General features: G+C 45.3%; 1 protein-coding gene across 3 annotated transcripts in view; it reads left to right on the plus strand.

Moving 5' to 3' along the window:
- Positions 1 to 19,026, plus strand: part of ERI3 (ERI1 exoribonuclease family member 3) — a 261,189-nt gene that overhangs the window by 55,905 nt on the left and 186,258 nt on the right. For all 3 annotated transcript variants that reach the window (XM_066624931.1, XM_066624932.1, XM_066624930.1), the window contains exons 4-5: positions 8,691 to 8,750; positions 11,642 to 11,733. In XM_066624931.1, coding sequence (XP_066481028.1) covers positions 8,691 to 8,750; positions 11,642 to 11,733 — 152 coding nt within the window. The remainder of the gene's footprint in view (positions 1 to 8,690; positions 8,751 to 11,641; positions 11,734 to 19,026) is intronic.

Below are 19,026 nucleotides of genomic sequence, written 5' to 3' on the forward strand. Positions count from 1 at the left end.
AATTTTTGTCACCACATATGACTTAATTAATTAATTAATTAATTATTCATTCATTCATTCATTCATTCATTCATTCACATTTTTATACCACCCTTCCTCTAAGCAGCTCAGGATTTGAAATGAATAATAATAATGGCCAGAAAATAAATGCAGTGAATATTTCCCAACAAGCAATGGATGAAATTCTGCATCAAATAGTGATGTCATGACTGGAAGCGACATCATCAAGCACAATACAGTAAATAATTATAAATAATTAAACTAAAGAAAAACAATAATTAAATAAGGGGAAGCCAGCCCTGTTTCACCAAGTGAATTTTCTCAGTAGTCTGCCTGCAAGAACACCCCACAAAAAAATCAGTGACATTTTCAGCCCTCCCCAGTGCCCAGTTCAGTGTATATTCTTATATTTCAAGCATAGCACTAACAGGACTCACCTGGCTTTACAAGCCTAAAAACAAATAAAATGGACCTTACCAGCTGAAGCCTGTTTTATTCTTTTGGGGGAGGGTGGTGCTTCTTTCTGGAGCAGTTGTTGAGCTCCACTTTCGTCAGATGGGGACCGTGCAGCTAGCCTTGCATTCCCCTTTGCCTGACTTGACCAAGAGCCAAGGCATGTTTGTTTACTCACGAGTAAACACGACCTTGTGGCTTACTTTTGCTTTCCATAGGGCTCAATAAATTCGTCTTTGGAGGGAGGGACTTCCTTTTTGGGGTCTGCTTTCATTGGATAGGAACCATTCTGGTGTCATTGGATTCCGTTCAGCCTGCCCTTTCCGATGAACTATGGCAAGTTTGCCTACTCATGAGTAAATGCGCTGTATGGCTCGGTTTCATTTTCCATAGGGTTCCATGCATTTTTTTGTTTCTGGTTTTTTGGCCATAACTTTGGATGGAAAGGAGATATTTCAGTCCAGTTTTCTGCACTGCGTTCTGCTGGAAATTTCACATCCAATGGTAATTTAATAATTTAATACAGGTATTTTTTTTAAATACAGGATTTAATACAGGTATTTAATACAGGTAATTAATACAGGTATTTAATAGGTATACCAACGGTATATAGCCTAATGGCGTTACTCCTAACCGCTGCGATGTTAGCAATGTTGGGGCTTTTGTAGTGTCACCCCCCCAAGGGTGGTACCCAGGGCAACCACCCCCGCCCCCTGCTAGCTATGCCACTGATGCTAGGTTGCTATCTGAAATTTTAGCAAGAGTATATCCCATACTTCCCACTGCCAAATCCTGACATTGCAATTCTCTTTTCTTTCCCAGTGCAGCTCCTATTTTAACTGGGCTGGCAATAGGGTATACATTTTCTGCATCAAACTCAAAAATGTCTTGGGCCATACAGCTAAGCTGATTGTATTTATAAAAGGCACAACAAATCGCTGATAACTATACAACTCCTAGCATTGCTTTCCAGAAGTATCAGGAATGAGGCCCCACTGCTTCCTTTTTAGAATCACTCTTCTGATTGTAGAGATTCTAGGATGCAAGCTGGCTGTTCTTAGGCCTCTGCCAGGTGGAACTCTAATTTCTAGGGAATGCCATCAATGCCACAGACCTCTGAGATGCATAGAAAGAGTTCTAATCTCGACCAAGTGTTCCTGTCTCCATAGTGCCAGACAGGGCTGGCCCCAGGTGTGGTGGGGCCCAATATGAGACATTTTTGTGGCGGGCCATCCCTGTGGTCCCCCACTCACCAGTCGGCCATGATGCAGAGCAACTGTGGTGAGCCCAGGGCTGATAGTCCTGTGTGTGAAGTGTGGCACCCAGAAATAGTTGATTTGATGTCTTCACCACCAACTGTTTCTGGGAAGCTCATTTCAGGCCATCTGGACTTGGGCGGGCAGGCCAACACAGTGCTCCACTCGCTGCATCTGGGCACAGACAACTTAATGCTGGGGCATCAGCTATGGAGCGAGTTGGCAGCAGTGACATGGGGTCCCCCCAAACTGTAGGACCAGATTCAGTCATATCAGCCAAATCTCCCTAAGGCTGACCCTGGTTGTAGAACTCCAAATAGTTGATGAGTTCTCTTCATGTACCACTCAGTGGCCTTGCAACATTTAGCCCTGATCTCACCTTCATCTCCATACGCTGATCAAATATGTTAGAGCAGAGGTTTTCAAACTGGGTTGCGACCCATTTGGTGGGTCACGACCCAATTTTGGGTGGGTTGCAAAAAGGTGGGCGACGCCATCTTGGATTCTGGCAAAATGTGCTGGGCGGCACCATCTTGGATTCTGGTGTGGTGCGCCGCCATTTTCCAAGCCTGCCTCAGCTGTGTATGGGAGAAGCTTCTCTCCCTCGGGGTCTAAAAGAGTGGCATGCGCAGGCACAAAAGAGCAAGGCAGCACTTGTTTCATTTCTCCAGTGAGCATGGCTGTGTTGGCAGGTCAGAGCAGAGCTTGCTCTTGAATTTCAGGTGGGAGTCTGAAGCTGCCCCTTCTCCCCCTTGCCTTGGATGGGCTCCTTTGAAAAGATTTTTGCACAAGGTTTGGGAGGGAGGATTCAGGGCTCAGAAAAGGATCTTCCTCCCTTGAAGGATTCACTTGGGGAAAGTTTTGATGTGCAACATATACGGAAACTAAAGTACTGAGACACCAGGAGAGGGAGGGGTAGGGGAACTGGGAACTAGGAGAGATGGGGTGTGGGGGAACTGGGGTGAGTGAACTGAGCATCTGGCTGGTTTGGGGGGCTAGGAGAGATGGGGTGGGGTGAATGAACTGAGCATGTGACTGATCTGGGGGCTAGGAGAGATGGGGTGGGGGGAACTGGGGCAAGTGGACTGAGCATGTGGCTGATCTGTAGGGCTAGGTGAGATGGAAGACTCCCATCTTATAGGTGTGCAGAGAAGTCTGGTTTTGCGGGATCTGTAGGAGGCTTCAGGTTAGTTAGTTTGCAAGGTGCCATGAACACTGATGGCCATATTCAAAATATATCAATGCCATGCTCAACACTAGCCGGAAGCAAGCACACATTTCACACACGCCTTATTATTATTATTATTAATATTAATATTAATAACAGTATTTATATACTGCTTTTCAACTAAAAGTTCACAAAGCGGTTTACAGAGAAAAATCAAATAACTAATGGCTCCCTGTCCCAAAAGGGCTCACAATCTAAAAAGATGCAAATGAATACCAGCAGACAGCCACTAGAACAGACACTGCTGGGGTGAGGCAGGCCAGTTACTCTCCCCCTGCTAAAAAAAGGAGCACCCACTTGAAAAAGTGCCTCTTACCCAATTAGCAGGGGTTCAAGAAGTATATTGAATTTTACAGGTGAAATGCTTGGTGGCAATGGTAGCATGGGACAGAGAATTGGGAAAAGCTTCTGTGTTGGAATTTTTTCTCTTGTCATTTGAAGTTTATGAGTTCCTAGGTGAGAACCTGGAAGTAATGTCACTTCCTGCTTAATGACATCACTTCCAGCCTTGGCATCACAGTGATGTCACTTCCTGCTTGATTATGTCACTTCCAGGCATGACATCACTTCCAGGTCAATGACATCACTTCCGGTGTGTCCCGGACAGATTGTCATCATGACAAGTGGGTCCCGGTCTAAAACGCCCGAGAATCACTGTGTTAGAGGGAAAGGAGTGAAGGTGAGAACAGGTTTTACATGAATATAGCTGTGCACACACAGGGCCAACATTCACAGCCAGGGACCCAGAATGTTCCTGTTTCTGGCAGATGCTATACACATACATTATACATATGTAGAGCATGTTTCCACCTTTAGCCCATGTTGTAGGCAGGGCAAACTGTTACAGTCCCACACCATTTTCATGTGTTTGGTCAACATTCAGAGTCAAATGTGAGAACAGAGCTTTTGTGTTCAGGTGTAGTTACGGGAATAGGGAACACTGCTGCCAAAGGTAGCAGGAAAGCAGAACAGTTGTCTAGCAAAAAAGGAATTCAAATGCCTGCACAGTTCTTAGACTAAAGGTGCAATCCTGAACACAGTTACAAGAGTTTATAAACTCTATTGGTCAAAATGGATCTTACTTCTAGGTAAACATGCATTCTGTTGTGCAGTGGTATCTCTTAATTATGAAACCTGTTAGCAGGTGTCACCAGTGAGCCAGGAAAGGTTATGACATGCCTGGAGATTTTATGGGTAAGCATCTCCTGGGCGTGCTTAAGGGTTAGTTAGATTTTTCTGCTTCAGGGCAATGAATTGGGATGAGTTAGCATCAATGTTTTTGCCATCTTTTAAGTGTCTCTAACAAGCAGTATGATGGTGTTCTTTTTTTATAGACTGCTGTGTATCATTATAGAATTGTTATGTTTGTGTTACTATGAAACATTTTGCTGCAGGCCTAATAGTAGGCACATGCGTGGTCTCTTTGAAATAAATGTGAATTGTTCCAAGTAAGTATTCGCAGAGTACTGCCAATGATCTCCTCTGCCTCGGTGGGATTCATAATCTGAAATACAAAATGCACTGGGTTGTATCTTAACCTTAGTTTGTGTGGTTGGAAACCACATCAGTCTGTGCGGAGAAGGGTCATTTTAGCTGATTCCACCGCTTTTTGGCAGTCCTCCCTTCTGTATCCCATATTATGCCAGAGAGCCCCTCAACCCTTGAAGTAAATTTTTAGATTCTGTATTAGGTTGCCTTGAGGAGGAGTGGGTGGGAAGTTTCCGTAGAGGAACTGCCTTCTGTCCATGCTAGGGCAGGATACAATGCAAATGAGCCTCCTCAAATGGCATTTGCAAATGTCTATACAATGGTAAACATATCTTTACACTTTCTTCACACTCTGATAATGCTTTGAAATTCATTCCCTGGAAAACCGCAGTGTGTATGCCTTGAGCATTAAGAGGGGTTCATTTTATTTATCTGTTTATGGCCCTTTTCTCTTGTGTTAATCATTGTGTTAATCACCAGTGCCTGAAGTCTCCTTGGGCTGTAAAATGTGAGGAATGCAGTGGAAATAGCCTGAAAGAGTTGCACACGAAAAGTGGAAGCATTTCACTCAGACTACAGTACCAAACTGCAGGTCTTGAAATTTAGCTGTTCTTTGGGAAGCACAATCCGAACAGCCAACCCTTTGAGCCTAGCTTTTTTTCACTGGCTTTTGAGTGTTGCAGACATGCCTTACACCATGACTCCCTTACTTGGGAGTCGGCTGCGCTGGTGCAGAAACCTGTCCTGGCTCAGGAGGGCCAGATCCAGCTCCTGCACCGACCAGACTGGGTATGTTTGTGCCAGGTGGCACAGAGGGTGGAAGAAGATGGCAGGAGGGCATTCTGGAGGTGGGGAGAAGGCATTTTGGGGGTGGTGGAGGGCAGAACAGGTGGTGGATCGTGCCTGGGAGGGAGGATTGGCGATGACAATGCACACTGGATCCTAACCCATTCCCAGGCCTTGCTGCCTTGGATTTTTGCTCTGCTCAGATTTTTGTCGGCTAAATTGCTGGCACAGATCCAAGTAGTCCCATAAGGCAGGCTGGGGCTCGACACAGGGTAAGTGGAAAAATATCCCCTTACCCCAAGGTGACTTCTAGTCTGCACCCAGGATTGCATTGCTCACAGGGCTGCAGGGACTGGGATGTACTCACCAGTCCCTGCAACAGCCTTCCGGGGGTGCAGGGAGTGCTGCATGAGTGCCCGCAGGGCTCCCCAGCTGCTTTGAAGCGAAAGTAGAGTGATCACGCTCCACCTCCTCAAAACCGGAAGTGGAGCAAGATCGCTCCACTTTCACTTCAAAGCGGCTGGGGAGGCCTGTGGGCGCTTGCCCAGAGCTCCCCGCACCCTGGGAAGGCTGCTGCAGGGACTGGTGAGTACATCGCAGTCCCTGCAGCCCCCTGATTGGCATGATCTGGGGATTGCGTAGCTGCCTTCCCCGCCCCCGCTGTCTCCCTTCCTCCCCCGCAAAGACTTAGTGGCTCTCAAACTCTCTCAGAGAGTTTGAGAACCACTGGCATAGGCCATTGTAGCCTGGCTGTTTCAGTAGAGTAGGGGTGTCCAAACATTTTGGCAGGAGGGCCACATCATCTCTCTGACATTGTGCTGGGGGCCGGGGGAAAAAGGAATTAATTTACCATTTAAAACTTGAATAAATTTACATAAATGAATACATTAGAGATGGAACGTATATGAATGAATGAAGATCTTGCAGTAGCTCAAGGCCTTTAAAAAACCTTGCACAAAGCAAGGCCACCTTTTCCTTCACTGCCACTGTTGCATCACAGATGTGAAACAGCAAGTAGTGGTGGGAGCCCTTGTTCTACAGCTCAGATGAGAGGTCAAACAGTCGTCCTCTTGCTGAGAACAGTTGCGTCAGGCCAGCAAGGGCTCCAGTAAGTCTCTGGAGGGCCAGAGGCTCATTGGAGAATGGGGGCTCCCTGAGGGCCTGATTGGGAGCCCCCGAGGGCCACAAGTGGCCCCCAGTCCAGGGTTTGGGCACCCCTGCAGTAGAGGTTAGGATTATGCTGTCAGGTTACTCTGCAGTTTGTATCTACACAGAATACGGAATAGTCATAGGTCTTTTGTATCTGTGCACCATGCCACTCTTCTGTTCATATCACCCTCAGGGCTGTTCTCTTCCATTTCCCACTAGAGGTAGGGCCTCTGTATCTGTGGAGATCTGTTCTTGGACACCCCCCCCCCTTGTGGATACTGAAAACCGCAGATAAGCAAATCTGTGGTTTTTGGCCCCTTTAAACCTCTGAAGGTGACCAGAGCTGTGCTCCAGTTGCCTCCAGAAGGCTTTCTGAAGTTCTCTGAAAACCGGAAGTCTTACTCCAAAAGCTGGAAGTTACTCTTTTTGGCTCTAGAAGGAATTCTGAAGCTCGCAGATGCTGCAGGCGGATGCCTGTGGCCTTTGTGGGCTTCAGAAAGTCCTCTGGAGCCAGTCGCCTTCACAAGGTACAGGTTGGGCCAAGTCTGGCTCAACATGGGTCCGGGGGACCTGTATTGAACCAGATCAGTGGATGCAAAATCCACAGATAAGTAGGCTCAACCTGTATATGGTGAAGTGAATAAGTGTAGGCATGCAGGACTGACTTTGCTTCAGATTGCATTTTGAGACTGGGATAGTGCGTGAACAGGAACTTAGAGCTTCTGAGCTGTGTATGGTACTGAAAGCATGGTCTCTTCTTCCTGTTTGAAAGCCTGTCACAAAGTGTACCCTGGAAGGGAGCCCATAGGTAATCTAGTCCAAGACCTTCAACTGAAGGAGAAGGATCTTCCCCTCTTAGCACCCCAAGCAATGCAACTTATTTAGTTCGGAGTTTCTCAAACTGTGGCTTACAACCTGATTGTTGGTGGGTTGCGAAACTTTAGCTGATAAGCTGATAGCTGAGAAGGCAAATGCATGGAGTCCTATGGAAAGTGAAACTGAGCCATATCTTGTGTTTACTTTTGAGTAGGTGAATTTGCCTTAGTCCATTGGAAAAGGCAGACTGAGAGGAATTCAGTGACACCAGATTGGTCCTGATCTGATGAACACAGCCCCCCCCCAAACAACCTGAAAAGGAAGTCCCTCCCTCCAAGCTGATGAATGTATTGAGTCTTATAGAAAGCGAAACTAAGCTACAGGTTTGTGTTTACCTGTGATTAAGCAAATGTGCCCTGACTTGTGGTCAGATCAGACAAAGAGGAATGCAAGGCCACCAGAATGGTCCTGATCTGATGAAAGTTGAGCTCAAGAAATGCTCCAGAAGGCAGTCCTCCCCCCTCCCCATAAAAAGAATAAAACAGAGACTTGAGCTGGTAAGGTGAATTTTTTTTTTTCTGTTTTAGACTTGTAAAGCTAGGTTGATCCTGCTAGCGATAAATTTAAGAATATAAATTCTTAAACAGAGGAAACCAGGATGCAGGTCTCTTGTTGTGTGGTATGCACCCTGGGGCATTTGGTGAGTCGCTGTGAGATACAGGAAGCTGGACTAAATGGGCCTATGGCCTGATCCAGTGGGGCTGTTCTTATATTCTTAAATTGAATTGGGCACTGGATAGTGCTGAAAATCTTGCTTGTTTTTTATGGATGGGTGTTTTTGCAAACTACAGAGAAAATTCACTTGGTCGAACAAGGCTGGCATCACCTTATTTATTTGTTTTACTTTTATTTATAATTATTTATTTTAATTTTCTTGATGATGTCACTTCCAACTATAACAGCACTTTCTGTGGGTCCCGGACAGATTGTCATTCTAAAAAGTGGGTCCTGGTGCTAAAAGTTTGAGTACCACTGACCTAGATTGTTACGTACAAGAGAGGTGGCATGGCTCCTCTCAAGACCAGCACAAGATGAATTGTGCAGCTCAAGAACAAGAAATAATTTTAGTAAAACAAATTCAGATGACTCAAACCAAACCACACAAGAGAGAGCTGACCCCCAGAGTCACCCAAAAAATGGAGGGGGTGGAGAAATACCATTACTTCAAATGAAATGACCAGATCTTTTCTAAGTGTGACAGCAAAGCTAAGTGTGACAGGGACTCAAGTAGACTATTTTGTTTTAAATAATTTTACTTAGCCATGTGTCAGGGCTTTACAGCATTCTTCCTCATTTTATTTACATTCTTTTGGATTTCTGTTAGTCTGTACTTTGGTGCTATCTCTGTAGAGAGTACCTGAGAACATCAATGTGAGGAGCAGGAGATTATAGTAATTCCAGTGATCTTCTTAGTGTTGCACTGATTCTTATTTTCTGCATTTCCTTTGTTTTAGCTGACTGGAATTATTCAAGCCATGGTGGATGGGCAGCCTAGTCTCCAGCAAGTGCTTGAGGTAAGCAGAATGACCTTTAGTTCCTGACCTTTGACACCTCTTCTCCCCTCCCCCTTCCTCTTCCTGTGTATCGAACCACGTAATTTGACTATGATTACAGCTTCATTAGAATAACATTTGCTGTCACATCAGTGACATGCTGTTCAGAATATTGAACCATTGATCTGTCATTTCCAGCTGTTCATGTCAAAGGTACTGACAACATGTCCAGACTACTGCTAGAAGTCATGAAGGGAGGTGTGTGTGGGGGAATTCTCTTGCTGGAGATGGTCTTCAGGGGTCAGCAATGTCGCAATAAAACTACTGCATGAAAGATGATAAATTAATGTACATCTCTACTTAAATGCTCACTAATAGACATAAGGTTTCAGGAACACAATCCTTTCCACTGTGTTTTAAGGGTTCTGAATATAGGAGATAGGCTTAATAGTGCCATCTGCTTAATGCTGAGTTCTTTCAGTGTTTAAGGCTTAATTAGCTGAAAGTACTTTTACAATCAATAGCTTTTGTTGCTTGGCATCTATGGATGGAATCCTCTAGGAGGAGATCCTATTCTGACTGCAGTTCAATGTGTTGCTCCCATCAGGATTTGCACCTAATAGTTCTTAATCAAAATAATTGCAACCACAGCTTGTGTAAGGAAATCTGATTAAAGGTTAAAGTTATTCTCTCTTGCTTCAGGGATAGCTTGGAATGTCCTGGCGAGCGGGAAGGGACCAGCTGGGTGTTATTGAATAATATTCATTAGTGAGCTTCCCTGCCTCCTGTGTTGGCAGCTTCCTCAACCAACCCTGAGGAGAGCGCCTGCTTTCTATTCTGTACTCAAAACTTTATTTAACTAGTAGAGGAAGCCTTAGTAGTTGTTCACTATCCCTAAGATCCCCTTCTCAAGGTTAGGGCCACCAACAAGGTTCTAAGCACTCATGTCTTCCTGCTATTCAGTGTAGCCCAGTACAAAGTAGGCCAAGGAAATGTTAGTTGGCACTCCATATAAAATTAACAATAAGTGTGAGACTGTTGAGTTGAGTTGGCACTTAGGGAATTGCACCTCCAGCAAAGGGTTGATGGCTTACAGCTTTATAAATATTCCTGGAGTCACTGGACTGAATATTTGCTGTTCTTAATATTTGCTATTACATTCGTCTTTGTACCATTGGATTTGTTGACACACACGTTTTCCCCACATCAACTGCCTAGTCTTGGTCACAGAGAAATGGAACATGGAGAAATGGAAAATGACTGAAATACTGGTGCATAGGGTTCTGAGGACTCCAAGTCTTTTTTCCGATGCTGTTGACCCCTTTGGCTCTCCTTTTCCTCTTCTGCCACTTCATCTTCAATTATAACAAATCCAAGTCCTGATACCCCTCCCTCTTCTCAGTATTGTAATCAAGCAGTACAATATACAATATTTGCACTGTGTGACTTAATACGTAGTGTGATGCTATATAAATGGGCCAGAATAAAGTTGCCACTTTTGGCAGGTCCAAGGACTTGAGCCTGCCTTGTCGAAATGGTGACTTTTTCTATTTGGGTGACAGACCACAATGGAGTATCATAAACTGCTTTTAGTCATCTCAGTTTCAGAAGAGGCTTGCCATGCAACGTGGAGAGCAAATGCTTAAGAAACTTAAGTCCATATTTCTTTGGGGTTTGCCCAAAGGTGTGCACAATTAGATACATGGTATTTTGGGTCCAGACCACGATAAAGAATTTGTTCTGTTAACCAGATTGGGGTATGTCTGAACTTAGCTAATAATCTATTGGACTTAGTACATTTGGGATTGAAGAGGGATATGAACACACATCTCCCATATCTGAAAGTTGATCTTGATTTCACATCAGTAAAATGGGAATAATGATCATCCTTAAATGAGCATGCAAAGATTTATTAAGTGCATAAAATTATAAACCCTCCAGGTTTTTTCAATACTTAAGGAAGAAGGGTCTTTGCTCTTAAGATAGAGGTTCCCAAAGTGTGTGCCCCGGCACCCTCTTCCAGCTCACTGGGCAGACATTGTGCAGAATTTTGCTTGAATAGCACATGGTCTCATGCTACTCTCATGAAATTTCATACTCTTCTTGTGAGAGTTTGCGCAGTGTCAGCCTAGCAAGCTGGAAAGAAGAGGCTGTGCAGAGCTGTGCAGTGCTCCTGTGAGTGTGAAGGGTGCCACAGCCCTGTTGAGTTTGGGAACCACTGTTCTTAAAGGTATTGGATGCTGATGTTTTAGGTTAGTTGTAGGAAGGGAGTGTTTTTGAAAAAGTATCTATTGAAGGAGATCAGGTGGTGGTTCTTGTAATATTAAAGTAGCAGAAGAGTTATCAATAAGATATTCTTTATTGGCACCTACGGTCTTATTTATTTGGGTATAGTTTTCATCCAGTCATGTGGCTGATTATTTTAGGAGGAGAATTGTTGCTCTTATGTTCTCCATCTAATGGGGCCCTTGATCCATGTCTAGTTTATTCAGGATCTGTACATAATCCTATAGTCAGCTGCTTTTTCGAAGGGTGTGTTGAAATAGGACCAAATTATAACTGCTAATAACTGTTTTTTGGGTAGGTTTGAGGGAGCGGTTTGCAGGAAATAGCCAAGTAATATTGTTGTTCCATAAATATTGTGTGGTGGCTGTTCTGTAGGCAGAAGTGTTGTGATTCCTGATAAGATCACTCCTTCCTTGGCTGCTTGATGTCTCCTATCACAGATCTTCAAAGGTCCAAGTGTACTTTCATAGAGATGAAGAGGGAACAGAATGAGATGGGAGGGGGGGCGCACTGTGTCGGATAAGATCACAATTTTCTTCTCTTGTGATTGTAAGGCTTATCAGCATTTAACTGCGTCTCTTTCTGTGTCCCAGAAAGCTCATCTCCTTTCTGCCTGTTTCTTTCAGAGGGTTGATGAGTGGATGGCAAAAGAAGGCCTTTTGGATCCCAGCGTCAAGTCGATTTTTGTAACCTGTGGAGATTGGGACTTAAAAGTAATGTGAGTATGGAGTGGAGGATTATGTATTCATGGCATGACCACTCTTGCCCTGGCAAAGTTTCTTTCTGCTCTAGGATGTTTATTTTTGGGGAGACGCATGTTGTTGTGTGCTGCTATCTCTCCCATATCTTGATTCTCCAGTTGCCACAGTGCTATTTGGAATAATGGTTTATCACTGTCATGTCACTTCTGGCTTTCGTAGTGTCAGTCTTTCTTTGTCGGCATACCAGTGCCTGGTCATCTCAGAGAGATAATTATGGGGCATGCCATTGGGGAGGAAGGCTGGCACTGACAGTTGGTCAGATGATAAGATGCCAAGTCCCCATCCATCCCCAGAAGAATATAAATTATGCACTTAGTTGGTGATACTACGTAGAAAAGCATCAATTTTCCTCTAAATGGGCAACATTGCCAACAGGCAGGAATGCTAGATAGCAACAAATGGGATTTCTCCAGGACTTGAACCATGTTATAATCTGTCAGAGAGACTTTTTCCTTAAAAATGGCAACTATCTGGCTTGAAGGCTGTACTTCATACTAGAACAGGTGTGTTTCTATGTGTATGTGCTACACAGATACTGTTCCTGAATAAGAACCAGATTTTGATTGGGGAGGGGCTTTCACCCTGTTGTTCTGAAAGAACATTGACTTCTTGTGAGTTGCTGGGGTAAGTCTCAAATTGTCAGCAGCCTCTTGTACCTTGCCACCAGCGCTCTGGTCCCTCACCAAGCCAGGCAGATTCTGCTGTGTGGTTCAAGGGCACCCTCTGAGCTGCTGTACCATTCTGAACTACTGACCCTGAACTTGAATATGCTCAGCTGATCTCACTACACAATGAAGGCACTCCTGGCCCTGTAAAACCTTTGCCTTGAGACCACATCTTCTGTCTGAGCGACTTATACTTTTGCAAAGCAACACAGATTAGCTTCCTGATCCAGTCTCTTACCTCCATACTGTCCTTGACTGTGTCCCCTGCCTTGCAGCCTTTGCTTCTGGTCTATCTGATCCAGTACCTAACCCAGGTTGCCTGTCTGCCACTGTGGTTGCTGCTACTGACTCGCTGCTCCATATCTGCCTGTACCAGAACCGAACTCTCCAGCTACAGCCTCTGCTATTGGTCTCCAAGGGTGGCCACTGCCTCACACTCCCATGCATTAATTTTAAAAGCTTAGCAAAAAGATATTTGTGAGCTTGATATAGCTTCAGTCTAGGAAGCTTGGAGTAGCTTCTCAATTCCCTCCCTTCCCCATCCCTAGCACCATGCTTAGGTACATTCTTTAGACAGATAGATGGTGTAGGGAGAGTTGAAGAGGGAAAATTGAGAATGGGTTCTCTTGTTGACACTCACACTGCTCATGCAGGTTATTCCTACTATATAGCTAGAAGCTGCTGCAAGGAAAAACCAGCTTAGTAGCTGGTCAGTGTTTCATGTCTCCAGTGTTCTTTCCTTCCACCTGTACCTGGTAGATGAATGCTGCAGGCTCAGAACCAGAGCCCATAACGGTGCTCCTCTGCCATGTTTACTTCCCTTATTAAGCCTCCCAGCGAACTGATATCTGACTTTGCTTTCCTGTCTTTAAAAAATGTCAAGTATTTCCACGCTGAAACTGTTTCATAATTTAACATTATTCTGTGGTCACTTGTTGATATGCCTTAATATTTTGTGTGTGTGCAAAAGCCCCTGGGCAGAAGGGTGTTGTTTAACAATACACTTTATGTCACTTCTTACCATATTAGATGTTTGGGGGACACCTTGTTCATAGGGGCCCACCATAGGAGCCTGCAAGCTTTTAGGAAATCTGTAAAGAAGCTTTGCTTTGGACAAACTCCTATGGTGGTAGATTTTTATCCAGTGCAGCTGGTATTTTAGGATTTGTTATTTTTATATTTCTAACGGGGTGTGGGGGGGTGTATTTAGTTGTGGTGACACATTTTGATTTGTGCGTAGGGTTTGCGTATGATCACCATGTTCTGGGTTGAAATAGAAGCTTTTTCCATGTCAGAGAGTGGCTGGTGAATTGGTATGCTGGTGTGGATTTCTTTTATTTTTCTCAAGCTTTCTTCTGCAATCACTGGAGCTACAATCACTTTGGTGGTTTTTCTCAGCAGGCCTCTTGCTGCACACGTGTTCTCACTTCTGGCACATTGTGGCCTGAAAGGTGTAAGTTGTTCTGTCAGGAGCTGGTAGGGAGTTGATTCTGACTTTGGATAGGATATTATTGCATCTTGCCTTTTACTTCCTTCAACTTCTGTGTGCTAGCATCAAATTCCCTTCCAAAAGAGCATTTTAAGTAGATACTTGCTGAAACTGCTGTATGCCAGATCCTACCAAGATTTTGTAGGATCTTGGTAGTATTTGGAAATGTATTTGGCTTGAGCACATGTGTATCACTTAGCCCTGGTTATTAACAGAAATATCTACACTGCCAAAAAGCACTGCCGTTTGGTGCCTGCTTCTCCCTAGCAGAGTGCTCCTGGTTATATCAGACCAAAAAGCACATAATGATGGTACATTGACATCCACAACTTTTTAGCAGCACTCCTTCAATCTGAAGTTTAATGTAGCAGATTTGGCCTTCAGTCTGATGTGTTTCTCCCAGTCTTGAGGCACGTTGCCTGAGAAAAATCCATGTTTATTTTGTTCACTACAGAGGAAATTCAATGGCACTTACCTCCTTGGCTTGGTTAGTGTAAGCTTGAAAAATGAAGAGTGAACTGGCAGCAGAAGCCCCACTGCGGAAGGAAATGGTGCTCCTCTTTCAAACAAAATAATTGCTTTTTTATTTCTGTGTTAACAGAAAGATCTGTATCTGAGCCTTGTCTAGGGTTAGACTGTAAAGTGTAAAGCCAACATAGATTGGTGTTATTGCCTGCAAAGATTCAGCAGTGCTTAACTTCCTTTTAAGGTTTGGCATGGGAACAACTTGGAGAATGCCACAAGCGCCAGGGTTCCTTCATTCTTTTGCTGGACTGAAAGTCAGATTTGCTTTGGGGATGAGTTTTATACAGCTGTACTATAAGGCCACTTCCCCCTCCCCTCCCCTCCCTGTGACACTCTTAGCATCTTCTGTATGATGTACAGTTGCTTTGCCTTATTGGGTAGAGTGAGACCTAGAAAGTGAGCTTCTCGCATGTATTGCATTGTTCTCCCTGCAAAACATCAAAATATTCCTTAGTTTGGATTTGTGAGGATTGGTTTTTTGGATGGAGGTGACCAGGTTGGGGAATCAGAACAATGTTGGGTCTGGATTCTTCTGCTCCAATGCAGGAAATCTTTCCTATATTGCTTGTCCTTTGCTCTTATTTGCTGTTTCCTCCATTTGCGTCTTTCCATTGGTCTCTTACAAATTTCTTCAAGGCAAAAGTCCCAAAGTTATGTCCAATTATGCAGAAGTTATGCAGAACAAGCCCATTCTGTGGGTTCTGGCCAGCAGTGGAACGTGCTTTCTGCTGCCGGGTGCTGCTAAAAAAGTTCCAGAAAGCACTCTTCAGCAGCACACTCAGTAGCATGCTGCCCGGACACTGGCAGGAAGGCCAGAGCCTTCCTGCCATGTCACTGGAGCTCCAGCGGCCCACAGGAGCAGGAAATCCACTATGGAATGGTGTCAGGAGGGGGCATGATGGGGAGTGGGGAGTCTGCTAGAGGGTTGGATCCAGTGGCGAGGGCAGGGAGAGGGTTGAACAGAGCAGGGTGGAGGATTGGGTGGCAGTGGGTACAGGGGTGGACTGATTGGGCCCAGGAGGGCGGCAGGATCAGCTGTACCAGTGTGCACCGTATCCAAATCCCCTTCCCGGGTCTGATCCGCCTGCACAGATCAGTGTGGATTTGTGCCAGTGATATCACTGCTGCTGCTGGGGCTTACTCTGGGGCTAGGGAACAAATGTCCTCTTACCCCTCAGGAGGCCTCCAGCAGCTAAAAATCTCCCATGGGATATTGCGGAAGCCACACCATTTCATCACTGTAAGGAGATTTAAGTAGTATTGGGCTGTGTGTCTGGGAAGCAGACTAGACAAAAGGTCCTGGGATCATTACGACTGTATGGTCCAATGAAGGACAGTAATAAAATGGGAAATATCCCCCCCCCCCCCCCCGCACATGAAGGAATTGAGGGTTGGTGGCCAGCAGGAGACAGCATGGAAGCGTTTTTGAGTCTTTTAATGTAACTTCTTGTCTGTCTTCTTCATGCATCTTCATCAAGTGGGAGGGTCCATTTAACAGCTCATATTCCTCCTATCTTTAGAGGCTGATCCATAGGCATCTCTGGTGCCAAGTGGGGAAAAGACATGATTTTGTTGTTCCTGCTTCACAGAAATAAGGGCTACAGCAGCTTCCTGTCACTTTCCAGCAGCCAGCCCGTCACTTTCTCTTGGTGGAGATTGGCTGTAGCAGGCTTAGTGGCATCACATCCGATTAGCTGCCTGTCAGAGAACAAGGCTTGAGCTTGAGTGAGAGAGCACTTGCAGCCAACCCTGACACGTCTCATTTCCCTGTTTACTTTTATCCTTCACTATAAATGCTGAGGCTCCCCCCGAATTAATTAAGTTTGCATGTGTTTGGACACATTGCCAAATAAGATTTAGCAAAGCAGAACTGAGCTGCATTTCTTTTCAAATGGAAGAGGCACAGGGCTGAAATGCTGCCTCAGGTACCGAAGGAGGCACAGTAGCTTGGGGATGTGCAGTATACCTAGGATGTCTTCCTCAGTGTAGCGCAATTATGTCATATGACTACACGAAGGAAGCCAACCAGCAGAGGCAGTCCTGGGCTTTCCCCTGCCTGTGGCCACCTCTGCCTTAGCAGCCCCTGCCCTGGAAGTACAGGTCCAGCCTTGTTATACACGGATTTTTTTATACACGGATTTGACTCAGCATGAATGGCCACTGCAAATGAGAAGGAATGTGCTGATCCCTAGAGAAGGGGAAAAATGCATTCCTTTACAATCAGTTTAAAAAACTGAACAGTCCTTTAACAATAGCCTCCTTAATGAGAAAGGGGGGGCAGCTGGCTGACAATCCATCAGTCCTTCTCTCTCCAGGAAACCCCTCCCTTCCCCTTGAATACCTGAAAGAAAGGTGGTCACTTTGCATTGGTGAAGAGAGGGACTGAGTGAAGTGCCTTTGTAAGCACTTGGAGGAGGACTGATTGATGGATTGTCTTCTTAATGACTCTTATCTTACATCACATAGGTCAGCAATGTGTTTTTAAATCACTGGAGCAAAGAAACTTTGTTTTTTGCTATAGTGCTTTTTTTGCCATCCATGTGAGTGCTTGGAACGGAACCCACGCAAATAATGAGGCTCAACCTGTAATTGTGGTGATGTCATCGCCACCGCAGTTACTTCCACGCAGCTGCCCCCATTTCCTTTTTGAAAGAAAAAGGGGAACAAAGGAGGCAACCCAGGCCCTGATGGACACTTCTGTACTGCTTGTAAGCTGCGTGAAGGGCTCCACTGGGACACTTTGGGCCTGCTGGAGGAGGCGCCCATGACAGGTGAGTGCCACTTCCAGGAGGCGGGTGGCGCTTGCCTCTTGGGTGCCGCTTCCAGCGCCCCCAAAGCACTCCGATGGAGCCCTTTGTGCTGTTCACAAGTGTCACAGAGGGCTGCATTGGGGCCTGAGAAGTATCTTCCGAAATTGAACGAAGCATGCACTGCTTCTGTGCTGCTCTGAAGGGCACACCCTCCCCTCCCCTTAAAGGGGAAGAGAGTATGCGACTGGGAACCGCACAGAGAGTGACTGGAGGAGCGTAGTCATTCTGCGCAGTTCCCGGTTGGTCTGAGTGCCTCCCTTCTCTTCTCCCCTTGAAGAGAAGGGAAGTGGGGCAGTCCTCAGAGCAATGGGAAGCGGTGAGCACCATCCCCTCTCCTCTCCTTTAATGAAAGGGAAGAGGAGAGAGGCAACCCTCAGGGCGGCGCAGAATCATGCTGACAGTGGCTGCATTTTAGCCACTGTCGGCACAGCTCTTGACGTACTGGAGGAGGGGGTCAGGTTGCAGCAGCACCTCCCTAGCGCAGTGCCTGCGGTATTTGCCCCACTTGCCCCCCTCCAGGTACGCTACTGCCAGCCAGTGTGCTGTTACTCTGCAAAGAATAAACACCTCATAAAAAGGGAGCAGCATTATAAGTTTGCAGAAAGCCTCTTGGTTCAAATCCAGATGCAAGAAAAATCAAAGACCAATCAAGTTACAGCAATATGGTGATAAAGTTAATAGGTATTGAATGTTTGACTCCAGTTAATGCCAGGAGGACTAGGTGAAGTGAGTATGAAAATAGACGTGCTCCTGTATCTGCGAATATGGGGGAGGGACACCCCCCAGGCTACCGGGGCTTTCCTAGGCCTCTCCATGTCTTAAAAGAAACGTCACTTCTGGTTTTCATGAAAAACCGAAAGTTGTCTCTTTTCAGTACCTACTGTCATACAGAGCCCAGCAGAGTCTGCGGGCAGACGCACATGGCCTCTGCTGGGCTTAGAAGATCCTGCTGGGGAGTGGAGCTGAAACCATGGATAGAGGATCCATGGATATGGGGGGGGGATTCTCCCCCATATATCCTGTTTATTTCTCATTTTATTTATAGTATGTACCACTTTTCAACAAAACACTTTCAAAACTGATTTGCAAAATTCCTATTCATTTTTAGAAAAATAATCTGTGACTCTTTCTAGCATTTTGCATCCTTTGTCTCCATGTTAGAAACAAATTCCAAACCATTCTCTCCTCTTGGACTATTTTGCAATTCTCATTCCTTGCTGGGAAGGGAGTAGAATACCTAGATTTCTTTCTTGGTTGCTTTTGTAATGCTAGGGTTTGCTAGGGCTTGGGATTTTACCTCAGAATCCCAAATGCAGGGGGGTTCAAGGACGCAGATTTTATCTTGTTGTGTGCTTCCTGAAGCATTTGGAGGGTCACTGTGAGATACAGAAAGCTGGACTAGATGGACCTTTGGCCTGGGGCTCTTCTTATGATTAAGAATATTAAGAACAATGAATAAAAATTATGGGAATTGCTTCTTGTTTAAATGCAGTTATAGGTTGGACCTTGGTATCCACAGATAGTGAGATCTATAGGAAGTCCCTAAGAGGACCTCCAGATGCAACTGGAAGTGTCTTCCGGTCGTGTTCAGAAAAGTTCTGAGGTTCTTGGAGGCTTCCATTGGCCTCTGAGGACCTCAGAAGGCCTGTTGGAGATCTCAGAAAGCCACTTCTGGTTTGACAAGCAAACCGGAAGTGGCTTTCCTTTGGTATCCACAGCATCCATGGTGTGTCAGATCTGTGGGGTACACTGTATAAATAC

The sequence above is a fragment of the Tiliqua scincoides genome, chromosome 4 (assembly GCF_035046505.1).
Source record: "Tiliqua scincoides isolate rTilSci1 chromosome 4, rTilSci1.hap2, whole genome shotgun sequence".
NCBI lineage: Eukaryota > Metazoa > Chordata > Lepidosauria > Squamata > Scincidae > Tiliqua > Tiliqua scincoides.